The 23,704-nt window shown below is 46.4% G+C and overlaps 1 protein-coding gene across 1 annotated transcript in view; it reads left to right on the top strand.

Moving 5' to 3' along the window:
* Positions 1 to 23,704, top strand: part of LOC146808747 (cell adhesion molecule CEACAM6-like) — a 261,452-nt gene that overhangs the window by 198,376 nt on the left and 39,372 nt on the right. Inside the window, exons 5-6 of the mRNA XM_085614229.1 lie at positions 9,102 to 9,386; positions 18,436 to 18,555. Coding sequence (XP_085470355.1) covers positions 9,102 to 9,386; positions 18,436 to 18,555 — 405 coding nt within the window. The remainder of the gene's footprint in view (positions 1 to 9,101; positions 9,387 to 18,435; positions 18,556 to 23,704) is intronic.

The raw sequence follows: 23,704 nt of genomic DNA, 5'->3' as shown, positions 1-23,704 counted from the left end.
GCTCATCGCAAGGTTGTCGTTTGGATTTTGTTCTTTGACCTGGTGGACATGCGATGAATGGCCGTTATTCACTTACTTGTTTTAAAGGCTTCGCGAGCTCCAACGTGCGCTGCTGGCTCCACGGCAACGATCTTCACGCGGCTTGGTAGAACGCTTGGATCGCATTGAGTAGAAACTGACGCTCCCGTTACGCTGCACGCTGTGGCGGCCATCTTAGATTGGGCTATGTTGACGCATAGCGTCACTGAACGTGGGGGCCATTTTGGATTGGGTTACAAATTTTTCTTCGCGTTTTAACTGATGGCGATGGCGATTCTTATGGTGCTTTTCTGGGATAGGAATCTACCGGCTCGAGGTGTTTATCTTCTATTAGCCACAAGGGAGTCATTGCACTACATGGTCTTTGATCCCAACAACCACAAGAACTTGGTGATGATCTCGGAAGAAAGACTTTACTTGAGTTTTTTTTTACTGTTTAACACTGTTTGGTGGGGGGGGGTAAAGTGTGTACCTTATATGATATTGCATGTGGTTGTGGGGCATTTGGTCTATAGTGTGTCCTGGTTTGGGGATGTGGTATCTTTCCATGTGGAGATGTGCGTAATGTCTTTGTTTGGTATTGTAGAATAGTGGGGGGGTGTAGTGTCCCTGGTCACTTTAGTGTGCGTTGCTGTGTTAATACACTCATTTTTGTGGTTATTTGGTTGAGATTAGTGTGTCACCTGTGTGAGTGGAAGGTTTCTCTCACTGTTTGGACTGTGTTAAGAGAAGACACCTTCTTACGAAGCTTCTCTGTGTTACCTCTGATATGTGGTAATTAGTTGACATGCGTTTATCAGTTTCCCTCACTGTTTGGAATGTGTGGGTGAATGGTCTTTCCTTAGTTATGAGAAGACACCTTCTTACGAAGCTTCTCTGTATTACCTCTGATATGTGGTAATTAGTTGACATGCGTTGTCAGTTTCCCTCACTGTTTGGAATGTGTGGGTGAATGGTCTTTCCTTAGTTATGAGAAGACACCTTCTTACGAAGCTTCTCTGTGTTACCTCTTATTTGGTAATTAGTTGACATGAGTTGTCAGTTTCCCTCACTGTTTGGAATGTGTGGGTGAATGGTTTTTCCTTGGTTATGAGAAGACGCCTTCTTATGAAGCTTCTCTGTGTTGCCACTGATTTGTGGTAAAAGGTTGACATGAGTTTGTCAATTTCCCTCACTGTTTGGAATGTGTGGGTGAGTGGTTTTTCCTTAGTTATGAGAAGACACCTTCTTATGAAGCTTCTCTGTGTTGCCACTGATTCGTGGTAAATGGTTGACAAGATTTTGTTAGTTCCCTCACTGTTTGGAATGTGTGGGTGAATGTTTTTCCTGGTTTGAGAAGACACCTTCTTATGAAGCTTCTTTATGTTATCTTGTTATGAGTCTTACGAGGATTCTGCATTTACTTTGCTATGAGTCTAACGTGGTTTCTCTTGTTTTACCTTTGAAATATTAATTTGACTTTTAGTGATGGTTGGTGCGTGAATTGTTGACTAAATGAATTGTCATGCATTTAATTTGTTTGATATGTCTTTGATTCATTGCTCATTGTCTTTTCATGCATTTTTGATATTCTAATGTATTTCCTATCTTGATTGCCTGATGTACTTCCATTTGCTTTTATTGTGTTTTGGTTTCCTTAGAAAGGGGGATGTGTTATAATCTACTGTTTACCGTTCCCCTTTGCCTATGTATCTCTTCCCTACTGCTCAGCCAGAATGAGAGTTAGTGTGCTTGGAGAGGTCTGGAATGTTGGATGATTGATGATGTCGTGGAATGCTTGGGTGCCTGGTGAGGCTGTGAGTGTCAGTTGGAGTGAGCAGGCTGAGCAGCAGGGAGGCTGCTCCTGGTGGGGCATCACCTGGACTGAACATCTTCCAGTAATCTACCTAAGGCTGTACTTGAGAATAAACCTACAGCATACCTATACTTAACCTGGCTACCGGACTTTCATTTAATTACAACACACTGCATTACTGATAACCACAGCACAGCTATGATGGGCACCTCACAGAGCGTCAGAACATTGGTACCCACATCTCTGAGAACTGCATTACCGATAACGACAGCACAGCTATGAAGGACATCTCACAGAGAATCAGACCATTGAAAACCACAACACAATACAAGGGGCACATCACTGAGCACTGCATTACTGATAACCACAGCACAGCTACAATTTGAACCTCACAGAGGATCACACCATTGAGACCACAGCACACGTTCTAGGGGCACATCACTGAGCACTGCATCACAGAGAACCCCAACACTGATAACCACAGCACAGCTACAATGGGCACCTCACAGAAGATCATTCCACTGAGACCACAGCGCACGTACTAGGGGCACATCACTGAGCACTGCATCACAGAGTGCCACAGCAGAGCAATAATGGGCACCTCACAGAGCACAGCATCACAGAGAACCACAGCAGAGCATTAATGGGCACCTCACAGAGCACAGCATCACAGAGAACCACAGCAGAGCTATAATGGGCACCTCACAGAGCACCTCATAGTGCACAGCATCACAGAGAACCACAGCAGAGCTACAATGAAGAATATAACACATCACTGAGCACCACAACACTGATAAACACAGCACAACTATAATGAGCACACCAGTGAGCTCCCCATCGCAGACAACAATCACAGCTATAATGAGGAAACACGCAAGAGCTGCTTTCAGTATGAGTGTCAAGCAAAGCAAGCCTTTGAAGTGCCTTATTTCATGCACTTAAGACTGAGGCTTGCCATGTTTACTGATGGAGCCCTCACTAGTGTAGTCCTTCCTTTTGTGCTGTACTTTGTCCAAAGACAGTGGAGGTGAGACTTACAGCTGTCAGAGCCTGCCAGAATCCCAGGCATCATTACTCTCTCCCCGCTCATTCCTGCTAACAAATCATGGTCACTTGTGCCTTAGTCCAATTGTAGGGATTGCAAACTGTAGTAAGAAAGGGTCCCAGGGACCCTTCCCATTTTCAAATGTAAAGAAAGTTAGTAGGAGCGTAGACAGTGGTCCAGGAAACCACAGACAATTTACAATCTTACAAATAAAGAAATAAACATCCCACTGTCCGTTAAGGAAAATGAGCTGCATTTAAAAAATAAGTTTACTTTATTTAAAGGCACTAATTGAAATGATGGTCTTTTGGCCCTAGCAGGCCACCGTCTCTTTAATGGCCTACAATCAGAGTGAGTCGCAATTTGAGATCTACTTCATAAACGTTATTGAGGTCGATCGGATTACGACCCACTCCAATGGGGCAGAGATAGTGACCGTCGCTCCCCAGGTGGACCACCGCCCGCAGTGGGGCAGAGATAGTGACTGTCGCTCCCCAGGTGGACCACCACCCGCAGGGGGGCAGAGATAGTGACCGTCGCTCCCCAGGTGGACCACCGCTCACAGTGGGGCAGAGATAGTGTCTGTCGTTCCCCAGGTGGATGACCGCCCGCAGTGGGGCAGAGATAGTGAGCGTTGTTCCCCAGGTGGACCACTGACCGCAGGGGGGCAGAGATAGTGACCGTCGCTCCATATGTGGACCACTGCCCGCAGTGGGGCAGAGATAGTGACTGTCGCTCCTCAGGTGGACCACCACCCGCAGGGGGGCACAGATAGTGTCTATCGCTCCCCAAGTGGACCACCGTCCGCAGTGGGGCAGAGATAGTGTCTATCGCTCCCCAGGTGGACCACCGTCATATTTAGAGACCTCTGGCGCCTGGTGGGGCACCCTGTGCCGTCAGAGGAGCCGCTGTGACAATGACTCTAAGAAGGTTTCCAAGTTCTCTGAGTGACTGTCATGTATCCTTTGACGCTCAGCAAACTTTTTCATTTTCTAAAAACAAACTCCCGAAGTGGGAGCTTGCTTTTGGAAAATGACCCTGCCCCTGTTTCCTGAGGGTTATTCCTGCTTGTTGCCTTTACTGGTGGTCCAGAAGAGACAGAAGAAGTGGGACCATCTTCTCGAAGTGGGGTGGGTGGTCTGATGTATTCACACAAACTACCCCAAATCTGTCAGGCTGTCGGTGTAAGTTGTCCCTTGGCAGAGGCAGCGGAGACCCCACCAGCATGACACCCCACCCTGCTCGCAGATCGGATCACTCCCCACGCCGCACGGCTCCTCCTGAGTGCGTGTCTCCTCTACTCCCGCTGCCGCCGCCGTAGTGAGTACGCCCCTGGTGTGCCCCCTGCACTGTTTGCCGAATCAATAGTATTTTTCACTGTTTGTTCCTTTTGCCCTAACTTTTGCTTGTTTTCAGTCCCTGTTGCGCTCCTTGTGCTCCAGCCTTCTCACTCCTTGCCTCCCCTGATCCCCGCTTCCCGCCGCTGCCCCCCTGCGGCCCAGCCCACTTTTCCTTTGTTTCCTGCTTCCCTGCCGCTGCCCCCCTGTGGCCCCGCCCACCTTTGCCTTCTGTACCCACCCATTGGCCTCCCCGCTCCCGCCTCCCAGCTGCTCCTCCCTCCCACTTGTCCTTTTATGGAGGACGCCGCGCGGAAGTGGGTGTGACTCTGACCTGCTCGCAGATCGGATCCCTCCCCACGCCGCATGGCTCCTCCTGAGTGCGTGTCTCCTCTCCTCCCGCTGCCGCCGCCATAGTAAGTACGCCCCTGGTGTGCCCCCTGTGCTGCCTACACTGTGTTTGCCCAATCAATAGTATTTTTCACTGTTTGTTCCTTTTGCCCTAACTTGTGCTTGTTTTCAGTCCCTGTTGCGCTCCTTGCGCTCCAGCCTTCTCGCTCCTTGCCTCTCCTGATCACCGCTTCCCGCCGCTGCCTCCCTGCGGCCCGCCCACTTTTCCTTTCTGTTACCTGCTTCCCTACCGCTGCCCCCCTGCGGCCCCGCCCACATTTGCCTTCTGTACCCACCCATTGGCCTTCCCGCTCCCGCCTCCCAGCTGCTCCTCCCTCCCACTTAGCCTTTTATGGAGAACGCCGCGCGGAAGCGCAGCGGACGCGTGCAGCGAGCGTGCCGCTGGCGCGCCGCTGGCACGCCAAAGGCAAGCCCGTCTGCGCCCGTCCGCGCCCAGAGCCAGGACTCCTGGATCCCGCACCCCCGCAACGCCAGACTGCGATACGACGCCAACACCCTCCTCGCTCTCAACACCGGCCGAGACCGCTGCTGCTTCCAGGCCGCCCCGAAACGGACCCATGGACCCTTCTCCTGCCACACTTGCAACTTCTCCTGCGACAGAACCACCAAGCATCCAAGGACCGGACCCAACCACCTCCGCTGCATACTCTTGAACACCCGCTCCGCACGCAAACACGCCATCAAGCTTTGGGACCTCCTCGACACTACGGCCCCAGACGTATCCTTCCTGACCGAGACCTGGTGGAACGACTCCTCGGCACCGGACATCGCCATAGCCATCCCAGACGGATACAAGATATCCTGCAAAGACCGCACCCATGGAATCGGAGGAGGAATAGCCATCGTCCACAAATCCACACTTCAGGTCCACACCTTCACAGACGCCCCTCTCAACTCCGCCGAACACCTCCACTTCCGGATCCACACCGACCCCAACACCACCCTCAGAGGAACACTCGTTTACAGACCTCCAGGACCCAGGGCCCCGTTCAACGACACCATCGCCAACCTCGCCAGCACCCACGCACTCCCCTCCATGGACTACATCCTCCTCGGGGACCTAAACTGCCATCTCGAGAACAACAACGACACCAACACCGCCACCTTGATCGACAACCTCGCCAACCTCGGATTTCGACAGCTCGTCACCGTACCCACCCACGCCGCCGGCCACATGCTCGACCCCATCTTCTCCACAAGCACCCACGTCGCCTTCAACCACACCACCGAACTCCACTGGATCGACCACCGCTGCATCCACTTCACATTCAAGAAAGCAACCACGCACCACCGCACCCAACAGCTGCCCCGTCGCTGCTGGGACAAAGTCACCGAGGATCAGCTAACCTCAGCCCTCGCCCTGAACCCACCCAGCAACCCCACCGACCAAGACGCCACCGCCCAGAACCTCAGACAATGGATCGAAGACTGCACCAACACTCTTGCCCCGTATAAGAAACCTCCCATCAACCACCCCATCAAGAAAGCCGCCTGGTACACCAAGGAACTCCGGGCCTCCAAACGCGCATGCCGGAAGCTAGAAAAAGCATGGCTCCACGACCGCACATCTGACAACCACACTGCCCTCAAAGACGCCACTCGCAGACATCACCAACTCATCAGAACAGCCAATAGGTCCTCCTTCAAAACCCGCCTCGACAACAACGCACACGACTGCAAAGAACTCTTTACCATCGTGAAAGAACTCTCCAAACCCAGCGCCAACACCAACGGCAACTCGCCCTCACAAGAACTGTGCGACTCCCTGGCCACCTTCTTTCACCGCAAAATCATCTACATCCACGACAGTTTCAACGTGTCGCCGGGCCGGGCCATGGCAGACCCCATGCCGAACAACACCAACCTGCTAACCTCCTGGGCCCACGTTAGCGACACTGACACACGCAAGACTATGAACTCCATCCACTCAGGATCGCCAGCAGACCCCTGCCCTCACCACGTGTTCAACAATGCAGACACTACCATCGCACCCCAACTACGGAAGGTCATCAACATCTCCTTCAACTCAGCGACATTCCTAGAAAGCTGGAAACACGCCGAAATCAACGCCCTCCTCAAGAAGCCCAAGGCGGACCCCAAAGACCTCAAGAACTACAGGCCCATCTCCCTGCTCCCCTTCCCAGCTAAAGTCATCGAGAAGATCGCCAACATACAGCTGACCCGCCACCTCGAAGACAACAATCTTCTAGATCCGTCGCAATCCGGATTCAGACGGAACCACAGCACCGAGACAGCCCTCATCGCCGCCACAGACGACATCCGCCTTCGACACAGTCTGCCACCGCACACTAAGAACACGCCTCCAAGAAGCCGGAATTCGGGACAAAGCACTGGACTGGACCTCCTCCTTCCTCAGAGTCCGCCTCCCACCCTACAGAGCCGAAGCAACCAAACTCATCTGCGGCGTTCCCCAGGGCTCATCCCTCAGCCCGACACTATTCAACATCTACATGGCCCCCCTCGCACAAGTGGCATGCTAACACGACCTGAACATCATCTCCTACGCCGACGATAACCAGCTCATCCTCTCCCTCACCAAGGACCCGCACACCGCCAAAACCAACCTACACGAGGGTATGAAGGCTGTCGCCGAGTGGATGAGGAATTGCCGCCTGAAGCTGAATTCAGGTAAGATGGAAGTCCTCATCCTCAGCCCTACCCCCTCCGCCTGGGATGACTCCTGGTGGCCAACTACACTAGGAACAGCACCGACACCCACAGACCACGCACGCAACTTGGGATTCATCATCGACTCCTCCCTCTCCATGTCCAAGCAGGTCAACGCCGTCTCCTCCTCCTGCTTCAACACCCTCCACATGCTTCACAGGATCTACAAGTGGATCCCGATCGAGACCAGAAGAACGGTGACCCAAGCCCTCGTCAGCAGCCGGCTGGACTACGGCAACGCACTCTACGCTGGAATCCCAACCAAACACCTACAGCGACTACAACGCATCCAGAATGCCTCAGCCCGCCTGATCCTCAACCTCCCACGTCACAGCCACATCACCCCCCACCTAAGAGACCTGCACTGGCTCCCCGTCAACAAGAGGATCACCTTTAAACTCCTCACCCACGCACACAAAGCACTACATAACTCCGGACCAACATACTTGAACAGCAGACTCAACTTCTACACCCCCACCCGCCAGCTCCGCTCCGCAAGCCTCGCCCTCGCCGCCGTCCCCCGAATCCAACGCACCCCCGCCGGAGGCAGATCCTTCACCTACATCGCGGCCAAGACCTGGAACTCCCTCTCCACCCACCTGCGACAGACCCAGGACCTGCTCACCTTCAGGAGGCTCCTCAAGATCTGGCTCTTCGAGCAGTAGCAGCGAACCCCACCCCTCCCTTCAGCACCTTGAGACCCTCACGGGTGTGTAGCGCGCTTTATAAATACTGTGATTGATTGCTTGATACTCTAAAGCTAGCTGTCGAACTGTCGTTGTGGCAGACAGGGTGCTCCCCTATGTTTGTGGGGGAGCATCAGGTCCTCCAAACTCTGAATTAGGCCTGAGTATGAGTGGGTCAGGGGAAGTACAATGTATTGACTCCCCAGGGGTTGGAATTCATCAAGTGCAATAAAGTGCACCTAGTCTGACTTTTTCAAGAATAACTTGGATTTTTGGTGCTCGCCACACCACAATCTGCATGTCATAATAAATTCCGTACCCTAGTCCCCTTTTTAATTCTGGCAGGTTTTACCTGATGAAATGTGCAGAAGGGTGAGGAGGACTTTATTGCACTGAACCTCTGAATTCCGACAAACTCAAACTAGGACTCTGTCCCACAGCAAACAGCATCCATTGAGGGCGAGGTTTGCCCAGAGAAAGAAAATACTTTCTTCTTCAAGGAAGTGATAATGAATGCTAAGTAACATATGTCTTCCTAAAGTAAAACTTTATTTTAGGATTTAAAACCTGCGGTTGTTTGACTAACAGTTATGAAAGTACTGTGTTACTTTTTTAACAAAAATGCTTCCCTTTTAAAAGATTTTAAAAAATTACATTTAAATCTCAAGATTTATAAACAATATTTACAGCATTTTAACTGATTCAAATTATTTATGGTATACACGTTATGCACAAATTTGTAAAAAGAAAAAACTATGCAGTTCGCTTTTTTCATCTCATGGCTGTCTTATATAATACATGGCCCTGAACTAGAATTTTCAGTGGTAAGTGTGAGGGATGCTTTCCATTGCATGCTTCTTCTAGAATTAGGATGCTATGCTGAGGGCAATCATTGTTGCAAGAAATCCAAAAGTCTGTAGTTTATGGATGTTGGCCACTCCTAATCTGCTTATATAGTTGATATATAGTTGACAAGGTATTCCCCTTCTGGGGTCTTAGGCCTGTTCCATCTCTGTCTCACCCTAGGAATCCTATAATCTATAATAAGATCATTATGTTAAAGATTGAAGGCACACTTCAAAAGTTGCTTATCTTCTCAGACCTCCTAGATATCACTATGCCCAGCACCCTGGTGAAGACCACCTCTGGAGGGGATTTGCAGCTTGATTGTCCAGTCTCCGCCATCCCTCCGGCCTCTCGCAACTGGACTAAAGGCCTGGAGAGCTTTGTGACCAGCGAGCAGAACAAGTACCAGCTCCTCCACAATGGGTCTTTACTGATCAGGAACCTGACCGAGGTGGACTCCGGCTTCTATGGCTGCGAAGCGCAGAATGTAGCAGGCAGAAGGTTCAAGGGACTGACGCTCCTGGTGCAGTCTTACCCAGGTAGAAACGTGTCCATCTGCTGTTCCTTCTCTGTCAGCTTAGTCCTCTTTCTTTCTTTGTATGGCCATTGTGGGCCCAACTCTTTATTGTAGACCTTTTCTAGTAAACTGTCAAATATTCTCTGTAATATCCCGTGCCTTCTTGTTCACCATGAGACCCTTATGATTTCTAATCAGAGATTCTCCTTTCCGATGAGAGCCTTGTGGTTGAACCTGGAAGCCTGCATGCCAAATAGTGGATATTCACCGCATCAGTAATTTTGTGTCCAGGATCACTGATCTGGTGTTCTCGAGGGACCCGTGATGAGGCATAAATGTTTATTTAAAAGTTATGAACTAGTCATAATAAAGTACGTCCTGGGGCCTTATTCTGCACTACCAGCTCACTTAATCCAAAAGGCGATGCACAGACCTCAGGCTGGAGAACTCCGCCCCTCTGAGCCTTTCTGTAGGGCTCTCGGTCCCAAGTGCGGAGACTCCTCACAGGCAGGTGTAGGTTTTAGTAGAGAAGACATGTGGAAAAACAAGGGGGAGTGGTCAGAAAATAAAAAATACCGCCCATAAATGGGTGGAGTTTATGAAAATTAAAATATGCGTTTATAGATTGACATGGCCACACCCACAAATGACGGAGACAGTTGAAATTCACAAAATACACATCTAGTGCAGTCCTGGAGCAAGTCAAGCACCACACATGGCACAGCATGAGTACCACAACACGCACCCCTAAAAACCAATGGAGGCACAGAAAGAACTGAGGGCATACACGGACAAATATAACATAAACATGAAAAAAATATATATTTTAATTTATGCTTATTTTTCAATATTCGTTAAACTAGAATATTGTTCGAAAAAAAGAAAAAGATTTTAGCATAAGTAAATATTAAATGTAATTTAGTTTAGATGATAATTAAAATTAATTTAAAAAATAAATGTAAACGTAAGTTGCAACAAAGCTTAGATCTGGTCCTCTAAGGAGGGAGGGTTAACATAGTAATTCATATAAATTAATTGCAAAAACAAAACTTTTAAAATATATATCTTTAACTGAAAATGCTATTAAATAGGATGCAAAGTTTTTGAGCTGGTGTGTTGTGCCTAGTTGGTTTGATAGTCCTAGTAGACGAGAAGTTAGGAAAGCGTTCATTTTTTTGTTGTTATTTTTTTAAGTAAGTGAACAAATATTAATTTAGCTCCAGTTGTTACTAAAATATATTATTTTTCTATATTACTTTGGATACAGAGATCTCTGCCCTGTTGGCGAACAGCTTCACAAAAAGGCAAAACATTATTTAAATTCAGTCGTAGCATTCGAATGACTGCGCCCTCGTTCGAGGGGGTGTACACTCATGAGTCTAATCTGGGAGAATGGTGCACTCCATTTAATTTACTTATTTATTAGTTTTGTAGTGCATGCTGGTTCCAAAGACGAACAGAAGAGACATCCTGGTAGCAAGACCCTCATCCCAGAAGACTCAAGCCTAGGCGTGCAACTCTAATTAGTGTGAAAGAGCCATCTCTTTTTTTGCTGCTTCCTAAATCTGGTAAGGTGTGTCTGAGACCAAAGGTCCAGCACGGGCTCATTTCAGGCTTTGACATCTGATATGCAGAAGAACATCCTTGTGAAGGGCTTTCCTAAATCCAAGAACTTGAAGAAGTAATGCGGCAGATGAAGGAGGAGACCTAGATGGAGAGCATTGGTGAAAAGGACAAACAAATGAAGGACCATTGAGAAAGTGCAGACGTTTTTGAACATAATACATTTGTGATCTGTAACCAGTGAAAGGTCTGCAGATGATGGGAGATAGGGACATGTCACGGCGGTTTCCAGGGCAGAAGAGTTGCACTATTCTGTATTAGCTGAAGTCGTTGGAAATAATGAGCTGGAAGGTCCAAAGAAGAGACATTGCAGGTAGTCCGCTGGGGATCCAGCGATAGCTTGCATGAAAGGAATGTGAGTAAGCTGCAGTAAGAAGGAATGGCTCTACCATAGCACCAGATGTAGAAGACAAGAAGATAGACTCGCACCCATTGAACTCTGGAAGGAGAGAGTGCAGTTAAAGACAACCTCAAGTTGGCCTACTCTCTGGGCAGGTACCAGGAGTTGGCTAGGAGAGTTGTAACCACCTACATCGAACACCTCTAGCATGTCTGAATTGAGCCTCAAACTGTTGTTAAGACATCCAGTTACCTATCACTTTTAGTCCCACACAGACATTTGTAGAGGTGGCTGCCCCAGTCTCATCTATTCTAAGAGGAATTTAGGTATCAATGTGCAATACAATTGGAAACTGTCAGAAATGGGGTCTGTAGTTGGCAGTTGTTTGCACCCTCTCCAACTAGGGACCCTCGCTGTAGTCAGGGTAACGGAGTGAAACAGCTAAGATAACCTTTGCTCACCCCCTTGGTAGCTTGGCACGAGCAGTCAGACTTATCTCAGAGGCAATGTGTAAAGTATTTGTACACACACGTGCAGTAACACAGTGAAAACACTACAAAAGGAGTCCACACCAGCTTAGAAAAATAGTCAATATTTATTTGAAGAAAAGAAGAGCAAAACAACAAAAATCCAGCATACACAATTCAAAATATCACTTCGCAAAGATTAAGCAAGTTTAGTTCATATACATCAATGGATGCGTTTCTTTCAGTACAAAGTACATGAGATGGGTCAAAAGTCAAAGAAGAAGCAGGCGCAGTTGAGGTGAGGTGCGGGAAAAGCAAAGCAATGCATCGTTCCTTACTCCTCAGGAGAAGTGATGTGTCTGTTCCTTACTGACAGGGGAGGTGATCCGTCGGTTCCTTACTGGAAGGGGAGGTGATGTGTCGGTTTTAAGACACAAGGCCTCAGTTCCACATTGTGATGTGGTGTCGATGATGAATCGGCACCCAGGGACAATGCGTCGAAAATCCAGATGCGCTGCATCAATGCGACAGCAGCGATGCAGGTGCAGCATCTATTTTCCAGCCTTGCTGCCGGTGCTGCGTTGATATCCCAGCAGCAAGGAGGTGCTGCATTGAAGTGGGAGTGGGTGTCATGGAAGTCGGTGACATGGTGCTCGGGACTCATGCTGCGGCAATTTTTCTCACGGCTGCGACTGCGAGCTGGGTCCTGCAGGGAAAGTCATGGTCAATGCGCCAATCAGGAACCACGCTTCGGGGCAGGCAGTGGCAAGGTGTCGATCTTCTGCAGCAATGCGTCGAACTAACAGGCGCTGTTAGTCGATGCATTGATTTTCTTGTTCAGATCACCAGATTCTACTTCCAAGGGCCAGGGACTGGATTTGGGACCACTTAGCAAGTCAGGACTCTCAGCAGCCCAGGCACTGGTAGGTGAAGTCTTTGATGGCCCTGAGACTTCTTAACAGGAGGCAAGCACACACACACACAAGCTTTTGGAGAACCTTGGAAGCAGGATACAGAAAGCAAAGTCCAGTCCTTTCACCCCCAGGACAGAGCAGCAAGCAGCAGGCCAGCACAACAAAGCAACAGACGAAGCAGCAGTCCCTCCTACGGGATCCAGCTCTTATTACTGGCAGAATGACCCCAGTCCAAGTGTTCTGATTTTGGGGTGTCAGAGGTCCAATACCTATACCCCGTTCTACTTTTAAAGTTGGCAAACTTCAAAGGAAAGTCTTTGTAGTGCACAAGACCCTTCTTTTTACTGACCTGGCTCCAGACACACTACAGGGGGTGGCGACAGCTCTGAGTGAGGACAGGCTCAGCCCTATTCATGTGTCAGTGAAAATCCTACCACCACTCTAGCTCAGGAAGACCCATCAGGATATACAGGGCACACCTCAGCTCCCTTGGTGTGATTGTCTAGAGTGAATGCACAAGAGCCCAACTGTCATCCTGACCCTAATGAGTTTCAAAGACAGGTACAGGCACAGAATGGTTAAAGCTTGACAATTCCAACTTTCTAAAAGTGGCTTTTTCAAACACGCAGTTTAAAAAACAACTTCACCAAATGATGTATTTGTAAATTGTGAGTTCAGAGACCCAAAACCCCAAATCTCTGTCTGCTCCTAATGGGAAAACCCTAAGCGAGATATAGGCCTTGCAACAGTGAAAAACGAAATTAGCAGTATTTCACTATTTGGACATGTAAAACACAACAGTACAGGTCCTACCTTTTAAATTCACTGCACCTTGCACAGGGGGCTGCCTTGGACCTCACTTAGGGGCAACTTACATGTAGTAAAAGGGAAGGTTTGCGCCTGGCAAGTTTATAACTGCACACACAGACACTGCTGTGGAAAGTCTGAGACAAGTTTAAAGTGCTACTTGTGTGGGTGGCACATTCAGTGCTGCAGGCCCACTAGCAGCATTTGATTTACAGGCCCTGGGTACTCCTGGTGAATTTTACTAGGGACTTACTAATAAATTAGATATATCAATCATGGATAAACCAATAATCAATACATTTTACACAGGACGCACTTTCACCTTAGCACTGGGCAGCACTGGTAAAGTGCCCCGGGTCCTAAAACCAGCATAAACAGGTCAGAAAAATAGGAGGAAGAAGGATAAACATTTGAGCATAGCCCTGTAAAAAAAGGCCAGGTCCAACAGAGACTATTGATTAGCAGAGGATCGAAATATTGATTAGAACATCAAGGAGCACAACTTAGAAAGTGACAAGAGTTGGGCTGATGGAGAAGGTTCTGTTGGGAATGCTATAGTGAAATGGTTGAGGCGCCATTTGATAAGGGGCATAAACTGAATATTTCCCAAACGAAAAAATAGCAATCCAGCGTAGGCAGAGGTTAGAAGAGATATGTAGGTAAATCTGAAATACTGATTTCTTAATAGCGAATTTTACCGATTCGCTATTAAGAAATCGGTATTTCCTATGTAGGTAAAGATTCGGTAAAAAATACTGAATCCTTAATATTCCTTATTATCGAATCGGTAATTGAGATTCGGTAATAAGGAATACCTACCCATTCATTTCTATGGGCTTGGAGGCCCATAGGAATGAATGTGAAGACATTCACTATTAGCAATTCGGTATTACCAAATCGCTAATAGCAGGAGCACTTTCAAGGGTGCCAGGGTGTCAAAAGGACACCCTGTTTCACCCCTGAAATGTGCATGTGTGCACATGTGGTGCACATACATGCCCTAAGGGCATGAATGTTTACCAATTTCTTAAGGCTCAAAAGCACTCTTTAATGTGCTTCCTACATTGCATTGAAGGATTCGGTATTACCGATTCCTTAAATGCAAGAGCAATAAGGAATTGGTATTTACCGATTCCTTATTTACCGATTCCTTACCTACATTACGAATGGCTAAATACCGGTCGGTAACGCTGAAATTTACCGAATTTCGGCGTTACCGACCGGTATTTAGCCACCTACATCTGGCCCATAGTGGCTATATAATCAGAAAACTGCGCACTATTAGTTTTAAAAGCTATATCAGTTAACAGCCGGACGTTTCCCAAGGGGAGCAGGGTCAAAACTGGAATACATATGGCTGGGTCCAAACTGGAATGGTGTGACAAGCAAAAAATTATAAATTTAACTCAGATCTGTGACTGGGGGGGGGGGTGATAATTTGATTTGTTCAGAATTCCGTCCATCATCGGTTCTTTTTGCATTTGTCGCCCGAAGTGGGAAGGGTATTACCAGACATGTGTCCCGTGCTTGCTATGCCACCAGATTCAAGCTAGCCTGGCTGATGAGAGGTGATACCCGAATCCAGCCCCTGGATGCTTATTTAAAGTCCAGTAAGGACCTGGCCTGGCAGTTCGGGCTGGACTGTTCCCATGAGGAACAGGGTCAAGACTGATGTTCCTATGGCTGTGTCCAAACTGGGGTGGCGAAGTGAGCAAACAAACAATGGATTTCACTGAGATCTGTGACTGGGGGTGAATGTTTTATTTGTTCAGCATTCTGTACATCATCTGTTCTTTGTGCATATATCAGTTATCATCGCACAGTAAGGCAGCAGCGAGATTGGATGATCGTTACTCAGAACGAAAGGCTGTTTTTTTAGCAGAGGAACAACATAAAACTTTTCCAAATGAGAAGGCACCATACTAGATAGAGATGTATAAACCACCGCAAACCGGTTAGAAAATTACTATACTAGTCATAGGAGCCAACAAATTAAAAATTTGTGTGGGACATGGATCATCCTGAGAACCTGATTTCACTGTATTCACAAGTTTTAGAATTGTTTCCGGATCTTCAGAGTTAAAACCCGAGAAATTAACAGCAGGCACCAGAGGTTTTGTGGCTGCAGCTGAGGAATTCTCCATAAATGAAGGATATGATCGATAAATGATGCAGATTCTCACTACAAGATGCTTAGCAGATGATTCACAAAACTCCTGTGAGAAGGGATCCAGAGGATAGAGGAACTTAAGAGTTCTTTTAGAATTGAATTCTTACGGAGATGATCAGAACAGGATTCATAGTTTACTGACCTGAGTTGGAACTTATAGATCTCTGATGAAGGATATCTAGGCCTATATGTGGATAGGTCTATCTGCGGAAAGTCTACCTGTAAACTTGCCTTTGTGAATAGGGCACTGGGAGTTTGTTTTTAGAAACATCTCTTCTTTTAGTGGCTTAATCCTTTGCTGTCATCGTGAGAGACTCCAGACGTGACAATGGTGTGTTTCTGGCACTGTGTCAGATAGTCTCTGGTAGTGCAGTCTCTCTCGGGTCATTTTCACTTCAAGTGGCATGTCATGCTCTATGGTACTACACTGTCTCTTAAGATTTTCACTATTACTGATGTAATTGGTCTTTTAGGTACTGACTCTGAGGTTCTGCAGTGCTTTCCCTTTCAAGTCCTTTGGTGAATGTCTGCTGTGATGTGTCTTTTAGTTGCTGCCTTAGTGTGTCTGCTGTGATTTGTCTCTTGGGCCTGCCTCAGTGTGTCTGTTGTGATTTGTTTTTCATGCTCTCCCTCAGTGCCTCTGCTGTGATTTGGATTTTGAATATTTGACGTTACAACACAAACAATTACAACGCATGCTTTTACAACAAAGTTTTTACATAGCAGCTACCATTACAACGCATGATTTTACAACGCATGCGATTACAAAGCAATTTTAGAAACTACCTTTAAAACGCATTCCATTGCAATGCATTCCATTACAACGCTTACTATTACAACTCATAATACTTTTAGGGTAACAGTGGGGTACGTGTTGGATAGTGTAGGGGTAAAAATTACTATTCCCACTCCAGTGAGTGCAAAAGTAGGGTAAGTGTTGGATAGTGTAGGGGTAAAAATTACTATTCACACTCCAGTGAGTGCAACAGTAGGGTAAGTGTTGGATAGTGTAGGGGTAAAAATGACTATTCTCATGTACCCCTAAACCCATACCCACCCTAAAACAAAAACAAAAAACTCCTTGAGTTACCTTATAATGCATTTGTAAGGGCATGCGTTGTAATGGTATGCGTTATAATGGCATGCAATGTAATGGCGTGCGTTGTAGTGACATGCGATGTAATGTCTGCATTGTAATGGCATGCGATGTAAATGCAGTCGCGTTGTAACAGCTGCGTTGTAAAGGTAGTGCGTTGTAATGACTGTTGTAATGGTTGTTTCCCTCGGAGAATATGCACTCTCAGTGTGGCTGCTGTGATTTGTATTTCATGCAGTTACTCAGTGTGCCTGCTGTGAATTGTATTTCAGGTTCTGCCTCAGTGTGTCTGCGGTGGTTTGTCTTCCAGGTTTTGCCTCAATGTGTCTGCTGTGATTTGTCTTTTAGGTGTTGCCTGAGTGTTTCTGCTGTATTTTTTCTGTTAGGTCTGCCCCAGTATCTCAGCAGTGATTTGTTTTTCATTTACTGCCTCAGTCTGTCTGCTGTGATTTGTATTTCATGCACTCTCTCAGTGAGTCTGCTGTGATTTGAATTTCATGCACTCCCTCAGTGTGGCTGCTGTGATTTGACTTTCAGGTTCTGCCTCAGTGTGCCAGCTGTGGTTTATATTTTGTGTACTGCTTTGGTCTATCTACTCTGCTTTCTCTTTCAGGTACAGTATCTGAGTGTCTGCAGTGCTTTCTCCTTCAGGTATTCCAACTGAGTGGTTGCTGAGTGTCTGCTGTGATTTATCTTTCACCAACTGCCTCTGAGTATCTGCTTTGATTTGTCTTTCAGGTCCTCCCTCAGTGTGTCTGCAGTGCTCTGTATTTCAGGTTCTGTCTCTGAGTGTCTGCTGTGATTTGCATTTCACGTATTACCTCAGTGTGTCTGCTTTCATTTCTCTTTCAGGTACAACCTCTGAGTGTCTGCCGTGCTTTCACTTTAAGATACTATTTGTAAGTGTCTGCTGTACTCTGTCTTTCAAGATATTGCCTTTGAGTATGTGCTGTGCTTTCTCTTTCAGGTGCTGCCTATGAGTGCCTGCTATGCGCTACTCTCAGGTAGTTTCTCCTAAAGTCTGCTGTGCTTTCTCTTTCAGGTACTACTTTCGAGTGCCTGTTTTGCTCTGTTTTTCAGGTACTGTCTCTGAATGTCGCTGTACTCAGTTTTTCAGACACCTTCTCTTAATGTCTCTGTGCTCTGTTTTTCAAGCGTTGTCTCTGAGTGTCTGTAGTGATTTCTCTTTCAGATACTGCGTGTGATTGTCTGCAGTGCTTCCCCTTTGAGATACTGTCTCTGAATGTCTGCTGTGATTTGAATTTCATATACTACTTCCTTGTGCCTGCTCTGGTTTGTCTTTCGGATGCTGCCTTTGAGTGTCTGCAGTGCTTTCTCCTTCAGTTACTGTCTATGAATGTCTGCTGTTCTTTCTCTTTCAGGTACTGTCTGAGTGTCTGCTGTGATTTGCATTTCATATACTCCCTCAGTTTCTAGGCTCTGGTTTGTCTTTCAGGTTCTGCCTGTGAGTGCCTGCTGTGCTGTCTCTTTCAGGCACTGTCTCTGAGTGTCTGCAGTGCTTTTTCTTTCAGGTACTGTCCCTACATATCTGTTGTGCTTTCTCTTGAATGTTTGCTGTTCTTTTTCTTTCAGGTACAGTCTCTGAGTGTCTATTGTGCTTTCTCTTGATTGTCTGTTGTGCCTTTTCTTTCAGATCCTGTAGCTGGGAGTTGCGGAATTGACTACGTCCTGATCTCGTGTATCGCAGTCACCGCTGCCCTCCTACTCCTATCAGTCTCCTTCAATGTGTATTATTGCTTACGAAAGAAAGCCGGTAAGACTTGCTCATATCACAAGTGTGGAAGTGTATTTAAGATTTATATTTTGTGCATCATTAACAATGTGTAATGTGCATTTCCACATACATTTTAAATCTACAGACCTGCATAGAGTAATTGCCTCTTAAACTTCCTATGATGTGTAGAATTGTGTTTAATGATGTGCTTTAGTTGTGTCACTACTCCCTGGGCTAGATAAAATTATACTGACTGTCGTGGCTTGGTCCTAGGACCCGCCCAACCTTAACCCTGCAAGTGTTCCACGTAACTCGACCTCGAAGTGGCGAATTGTCAATAGTGGTGTTTCTCATTGACTGCAATGTTGTGTTTTTCATGAATTATTTTTCACTTATTTAATATTGCTTCTAAAATCCATAACTCCGGTTATGTGTATGCTATTTCATTCATTTGGTGTCTAAATTAATATACAAATGCACTTTATTTTTAGAAATTGGTGTCTGATTTATATAGAGTCGTGTCAGTTACTTATGGTCCATGTTGGAACTCTGAAATGATTAACACATGTTCCTCTAGTGAAGCCGGACTGCTCTTCGCCACACTACCATGACTGAGTTATAGGTTTATTAGTGTGCATCCAAAGACCTTCTCTGGGGCATCGTGATAGTATTGCATGGTGAGGACTAACCTCCTTGACACACAATGTTACACTTTCCTACATTGGTGTTACAGGGGTGCGGATACTGAACCTGTGTTTTGCAGTACGACTTGGTCATAAATGATTTGTGCATGTTAAATCCACTAAATTGACTTTAGCATAAAAAACTATTTTATAGCAATGTTTATGATTTTTTTTAAATTGGATTATTAGCACCCTGCGTAGACACCATTCCATAAGTACAATTAAAAAGTCTACGCAAGTTAGGAAAAAGTTTTAAAGTTTTTGGTAAATTTTTGAAAGGTCCCAACTTCTAAAGAAAAAGGTTAGGTAGAATGGAGGCTGCACAGAATCTCGACCTGACAGTCATCCCAGGTCTGAAGATCAATGATCTGAGATCTTTGTGCAAATTAGCAGGTATTCCCTACAGGAAAACTATCAAAAAGGAGGAAGTGGAGGGAGCTCTCAGCTCTTTCGAGCAAGACAAGCTAGATAGGGAGGGACAAATATTAGAAGATGACCTTGAAGAAGGTGAGGGTGTGGTCCTGGCTCAAGTTGAGAAAGATGGGGAAGATGGTGAAGACCAAAACTCTTTACTCTATCCCAGACCACCTTCACCAGTGGGAAGTGACAGCAGGCACTCTAGTGGAACCTCCACTGGACAGGTGGTAGGAAACTGGGAGGAACAGCTTGACCAACTCTCGCTGGAGGAGAAAAAGCTGGACCTTGAGGAAAGGAGACTATCTCTTGAGGTAAGAAGGATTAAGTTTGACTTGAGGCCTAAAGATGGTGGCAGGAACAATAGTTCAAGGGAGAAGAAGGAATCCTTTGAGCCAGAAATCCCCAAAGGGATTGTCCCCAACTATAGTGGTGGTGGTGATATCGGCAAATGGTTTGCATCCTTTGAGAGGGCCTGCAAAATGAGGAGGTTAGGTCGCCAACACTGGGGCTTTATTCTTTGGGAGGTTTTCTCACTGAAGGGCAGAGATAGACTTCTGAACCTTAATGAAGATGTGGTTGAGTACGATCAGCCTTTGAAGGAAACCTAGATAGAAGGATTTGAACTCACTACCGAAAAGTATAGGCTTAAGTTCAGAGACACACATAAAGGTCAAAACCAGACATGGGTGGACTTTGTGGACTCTTCAGTTAACGCAGGGCACTACAGAGGTGATGTCATCTGTCCCAAAAGGTGGTTAGCACAGGGATGTCCAGTGTAGTCATGGGGAGGACTCCTCGGATGAGGAGATCCTCATAGCTTTTAACTGGGAGAAGCCTCCGGATCGCAAGCTGGTGATCCCTGAGGGTGGAAGTAAGCACTCCCACTCCATTCAGGTGAATGGGATCCCTGACACTGCCCTGAGAGACAAAAGCAAGTTAGGCCCCTGACCCTGCTGGTCATGTTGGGGTTGCTCAAGTGTTGGGTAACCTCTGTGGGTAAGTGAGGACTTGCCCTAGCAATAATAGGGTTAGAAGAGGTGGGCAAATAATTACCCAAGTTAAAGAGGTAGAAAGTTAAAACACAGCTGTAGTTAAGGTCCAGTTTAAATTGAGTCCTGTTACTGTTGAGATGGGTCAAATCCCCTGTGGGAAGGACTCTGACAGGAGGATGTGATACAGAGTAGCCCCTGCAATAGATCAGGCAGTTTTTTTTTAATTCTCCCTCGCTGACAAGCCAACAAAACTCTACCAGGTTGGCCTGAGTTTCCTGGGCATGTTGTCTGTTTTTTTTAAAAATGTTATCGTGTTTCCAACAAGCGCATACAGTGAAGCCATTACCTGACCCATAAAAGGGATATTTATGTGGTACAGCAGGTTACCCAACAAAGAAAAAGAATACATATGATATGCAAAAGACACATATGAAAAAACTGTAAGAGACATGACATATCTCAGAGCAGATAATGCTGAAGAAGAAAAAAATAGGCGCCATGGGACGATACAGCAAGTGACAAATAATATAAATAGCTAAAGAGGACATATAGCTAATCGGTTGTTTTAGCATCTGTAGAGTCAGCCATAGATAATAAATAATTGTGCAGTGGATTCCAAATATGCTTAGGCCTGGATATAACTGGCTGCAGAGAGGCATGCAATTCAGAATCAGTGTCACAGAAGGATAGGTCTTTCATCCAGGCGGCCACCGTGTGGAGGGTATGAGTTCCCCAGTTTATGGAGTTTCGTCAATTGGCTAATAATAGAGCAATGGCAGTAAAACGACAGAGAACCAGTGGCAATGGCTTAACATACCCCAATAAAGCCATGAGGAGGTCAGCAGAGAGTGACTGCTCAATTCTAAGCGACAGAGTGGAAAAAATATCCTTCGAAAAGGACGATATCACCGAACAAGTCCATGTCAAGTGGGAGAAGTCAGCATGATCTGCCTGACATTTTGGGCACCAATGGGATCTAGGCGGGTCAAATTTCGCCAGTGTGTCAGGGTAGTGTAAGCTCTATGGAGATATTTATAATGTAATATCTTATGCCAGTGATTGCCTGAGACAAGTTTAGTCTGCAAACAACACTAATACCAAACCTTGTCCAGAATAGGTGCACCCAAGTCGTGTTCCTCACACAGCCCTGGCTCTCTCAGCTCCAACAACCTTTAACTGTAGAGAATGACGATATAGTTTAGAGACCAGATGACTATTGTCGAGGGACACAATCATAGGCGGGCAGCACAGCTCACAACGTGCTATGCAAATGATGAAAAGTGAATCTGTCCATAGTTGACGATTGTCCCCCACTGGCCATCGTAGAGCTGGGCATGAGCACACTATCTATAAATAGGTCACCCGCAATCCGCCAGTTGTGGGCACCCAGAGAGCGCTGTACTATTTTCTCCCGAGTAACCAGAAGCCATGGGTTGTTTATAAGTGGGATGCGTGGGTAGTACAGAGCATCACCACCAAGATAGCGTAAACATTTAAACCATGCCCAACTAGTAGTAGCAAGTGTCTGTATTGTGTTAGGGTCACGGGGGAGCCCTGGGGGCAATATGGTAGCCAGTGGAAGGTGAGCTAGTTGTGGCCATTCTGGTTTAATGAATAGTAACCGAGCATCTGGGTGATACCAATAGTAAATGTAATGCGCTTGAGCTATGTAAAAATACATTTGGAAGTCAGGGACTCCAAAACCGCTGTGATCATGGGGGAGTGTAAGAACTTCTCTGTGAATGCGAGGCCGGAAGCCAGCCCATATGAGCCGAATGAGCAACCCCCACAGAGAGATGAAAAAACTGTTGGTCAGGACAATGGGAATATTTTTAAAAAGATAGAGAAAATGATAAATACTCTTGTCAGGCGAATAAAGCGGCAACTTTTCCACTCGCCCCAGGTGGCAAAATGGCTCCGCGAAGGGAGAACACGGCCTATGGACCAACCTGGTGAACTACTTTTGATAAACTGGGATTCCATGACCGGAGCTCTGGTAGAATCAATTCAGGGGGGCAGGTATCCATTAAAGCACGCACAGCAGATACCAAGCCATCCAAAGAAATTCCTGGTGCAATGGAACATCAATCCCAAACTGAAGGACCTAAGGAGGAGCACTCGCCTGTGCAAGCTTAATCCAACATCCAGAAACCTAGAAGCTTTAAAAGACACACAGAAAACCCACATAAAAAATGTGGGCTCTGAAATTAGCTCAACAGGAGAAGAGGATAAAAATCTTTGATATGCTCAAAGAAAGATCCCTAGCCCGGTTCTCTAGGTATGTGAACAATCTAAAATCAGTTTGGACATCAAGGGAAAACGGGGTTTCAGCATCAGTCTGGGAGAACCACATCAGCAGTCTGTTTCTCGCAACCAAGCACACCAACTCTATGCTACCCTATCTGTTGAAATCAGAAGAAAACCAAGACCTAACCTCACCCTCGGAAATAGTAAATCTAAGAAAGGCAATGAGGGCCAGCAGAGCTTCTAGCCCAAACGGGCTCCCAGACGGGGTCTTCCAATGTGCCCCACAGCACTGGGCAGCGTTACTAACTCCTCTCTTCAACACCGGGCAAAACACCTGAAGCCTGGTGAGGATCAATATTATGCCCAATCTTTAAAAAAGGTTACCCCCTAAAACGGAGCAATTACCACAAAATAGTGCTGCTGGACCTGGAAGCTAAAGCATTTGCCCTAATACTATTGAAACAAGCATTTACAATGCAATGGTCTCGGCAATATTATAGCTAGAGCTATTGGTATTGCTCATTATTTTTTTATCATTTTTGTATCCCTAAATAAATGGCATTGTCATTTCTATTGGCATTAGCTTTTTTTTTGCATATGTGATACCTATTGCATTAGCAGAGAGAGAGTGAGGTAGTGAGAGAGAGAGGTAGATAGAGAGTGAGGTAGTGAGATAGAGAGTGAGGTAGTGAGATAGAGAGAGTGAGGTAGTGAAAGAGTGAGGTAGCGAGGGAGAGGGATGTTGTGAGGTAGTGATATATAAGCATAGAGTGATGTTGTGATGTAGTGAGATAGAGAGAGAGGTAGTGAAAGAGAGAGTGAAAGTGAGTTAGTGAGATAGAAACAGTG

This window comes from Triturus cristatus, chromosome 7, assembly GCF_964204655.1.
Source record: "Triturus cristatus chromosome 7, aTriCri1.1, whole genome shotgun sequence".
In the NCBI taxonomy this organism is placed as follows: Eukaryota; Metazoa; Chordata; class Amphibia; order Caudata; family Salamandridae; genus Triturus; species Triturus cristatus.
Note: the sequence above shows the minus strand (reverse complement) of the source record. Positions and strands in the feature narration are given on the sequence as shown.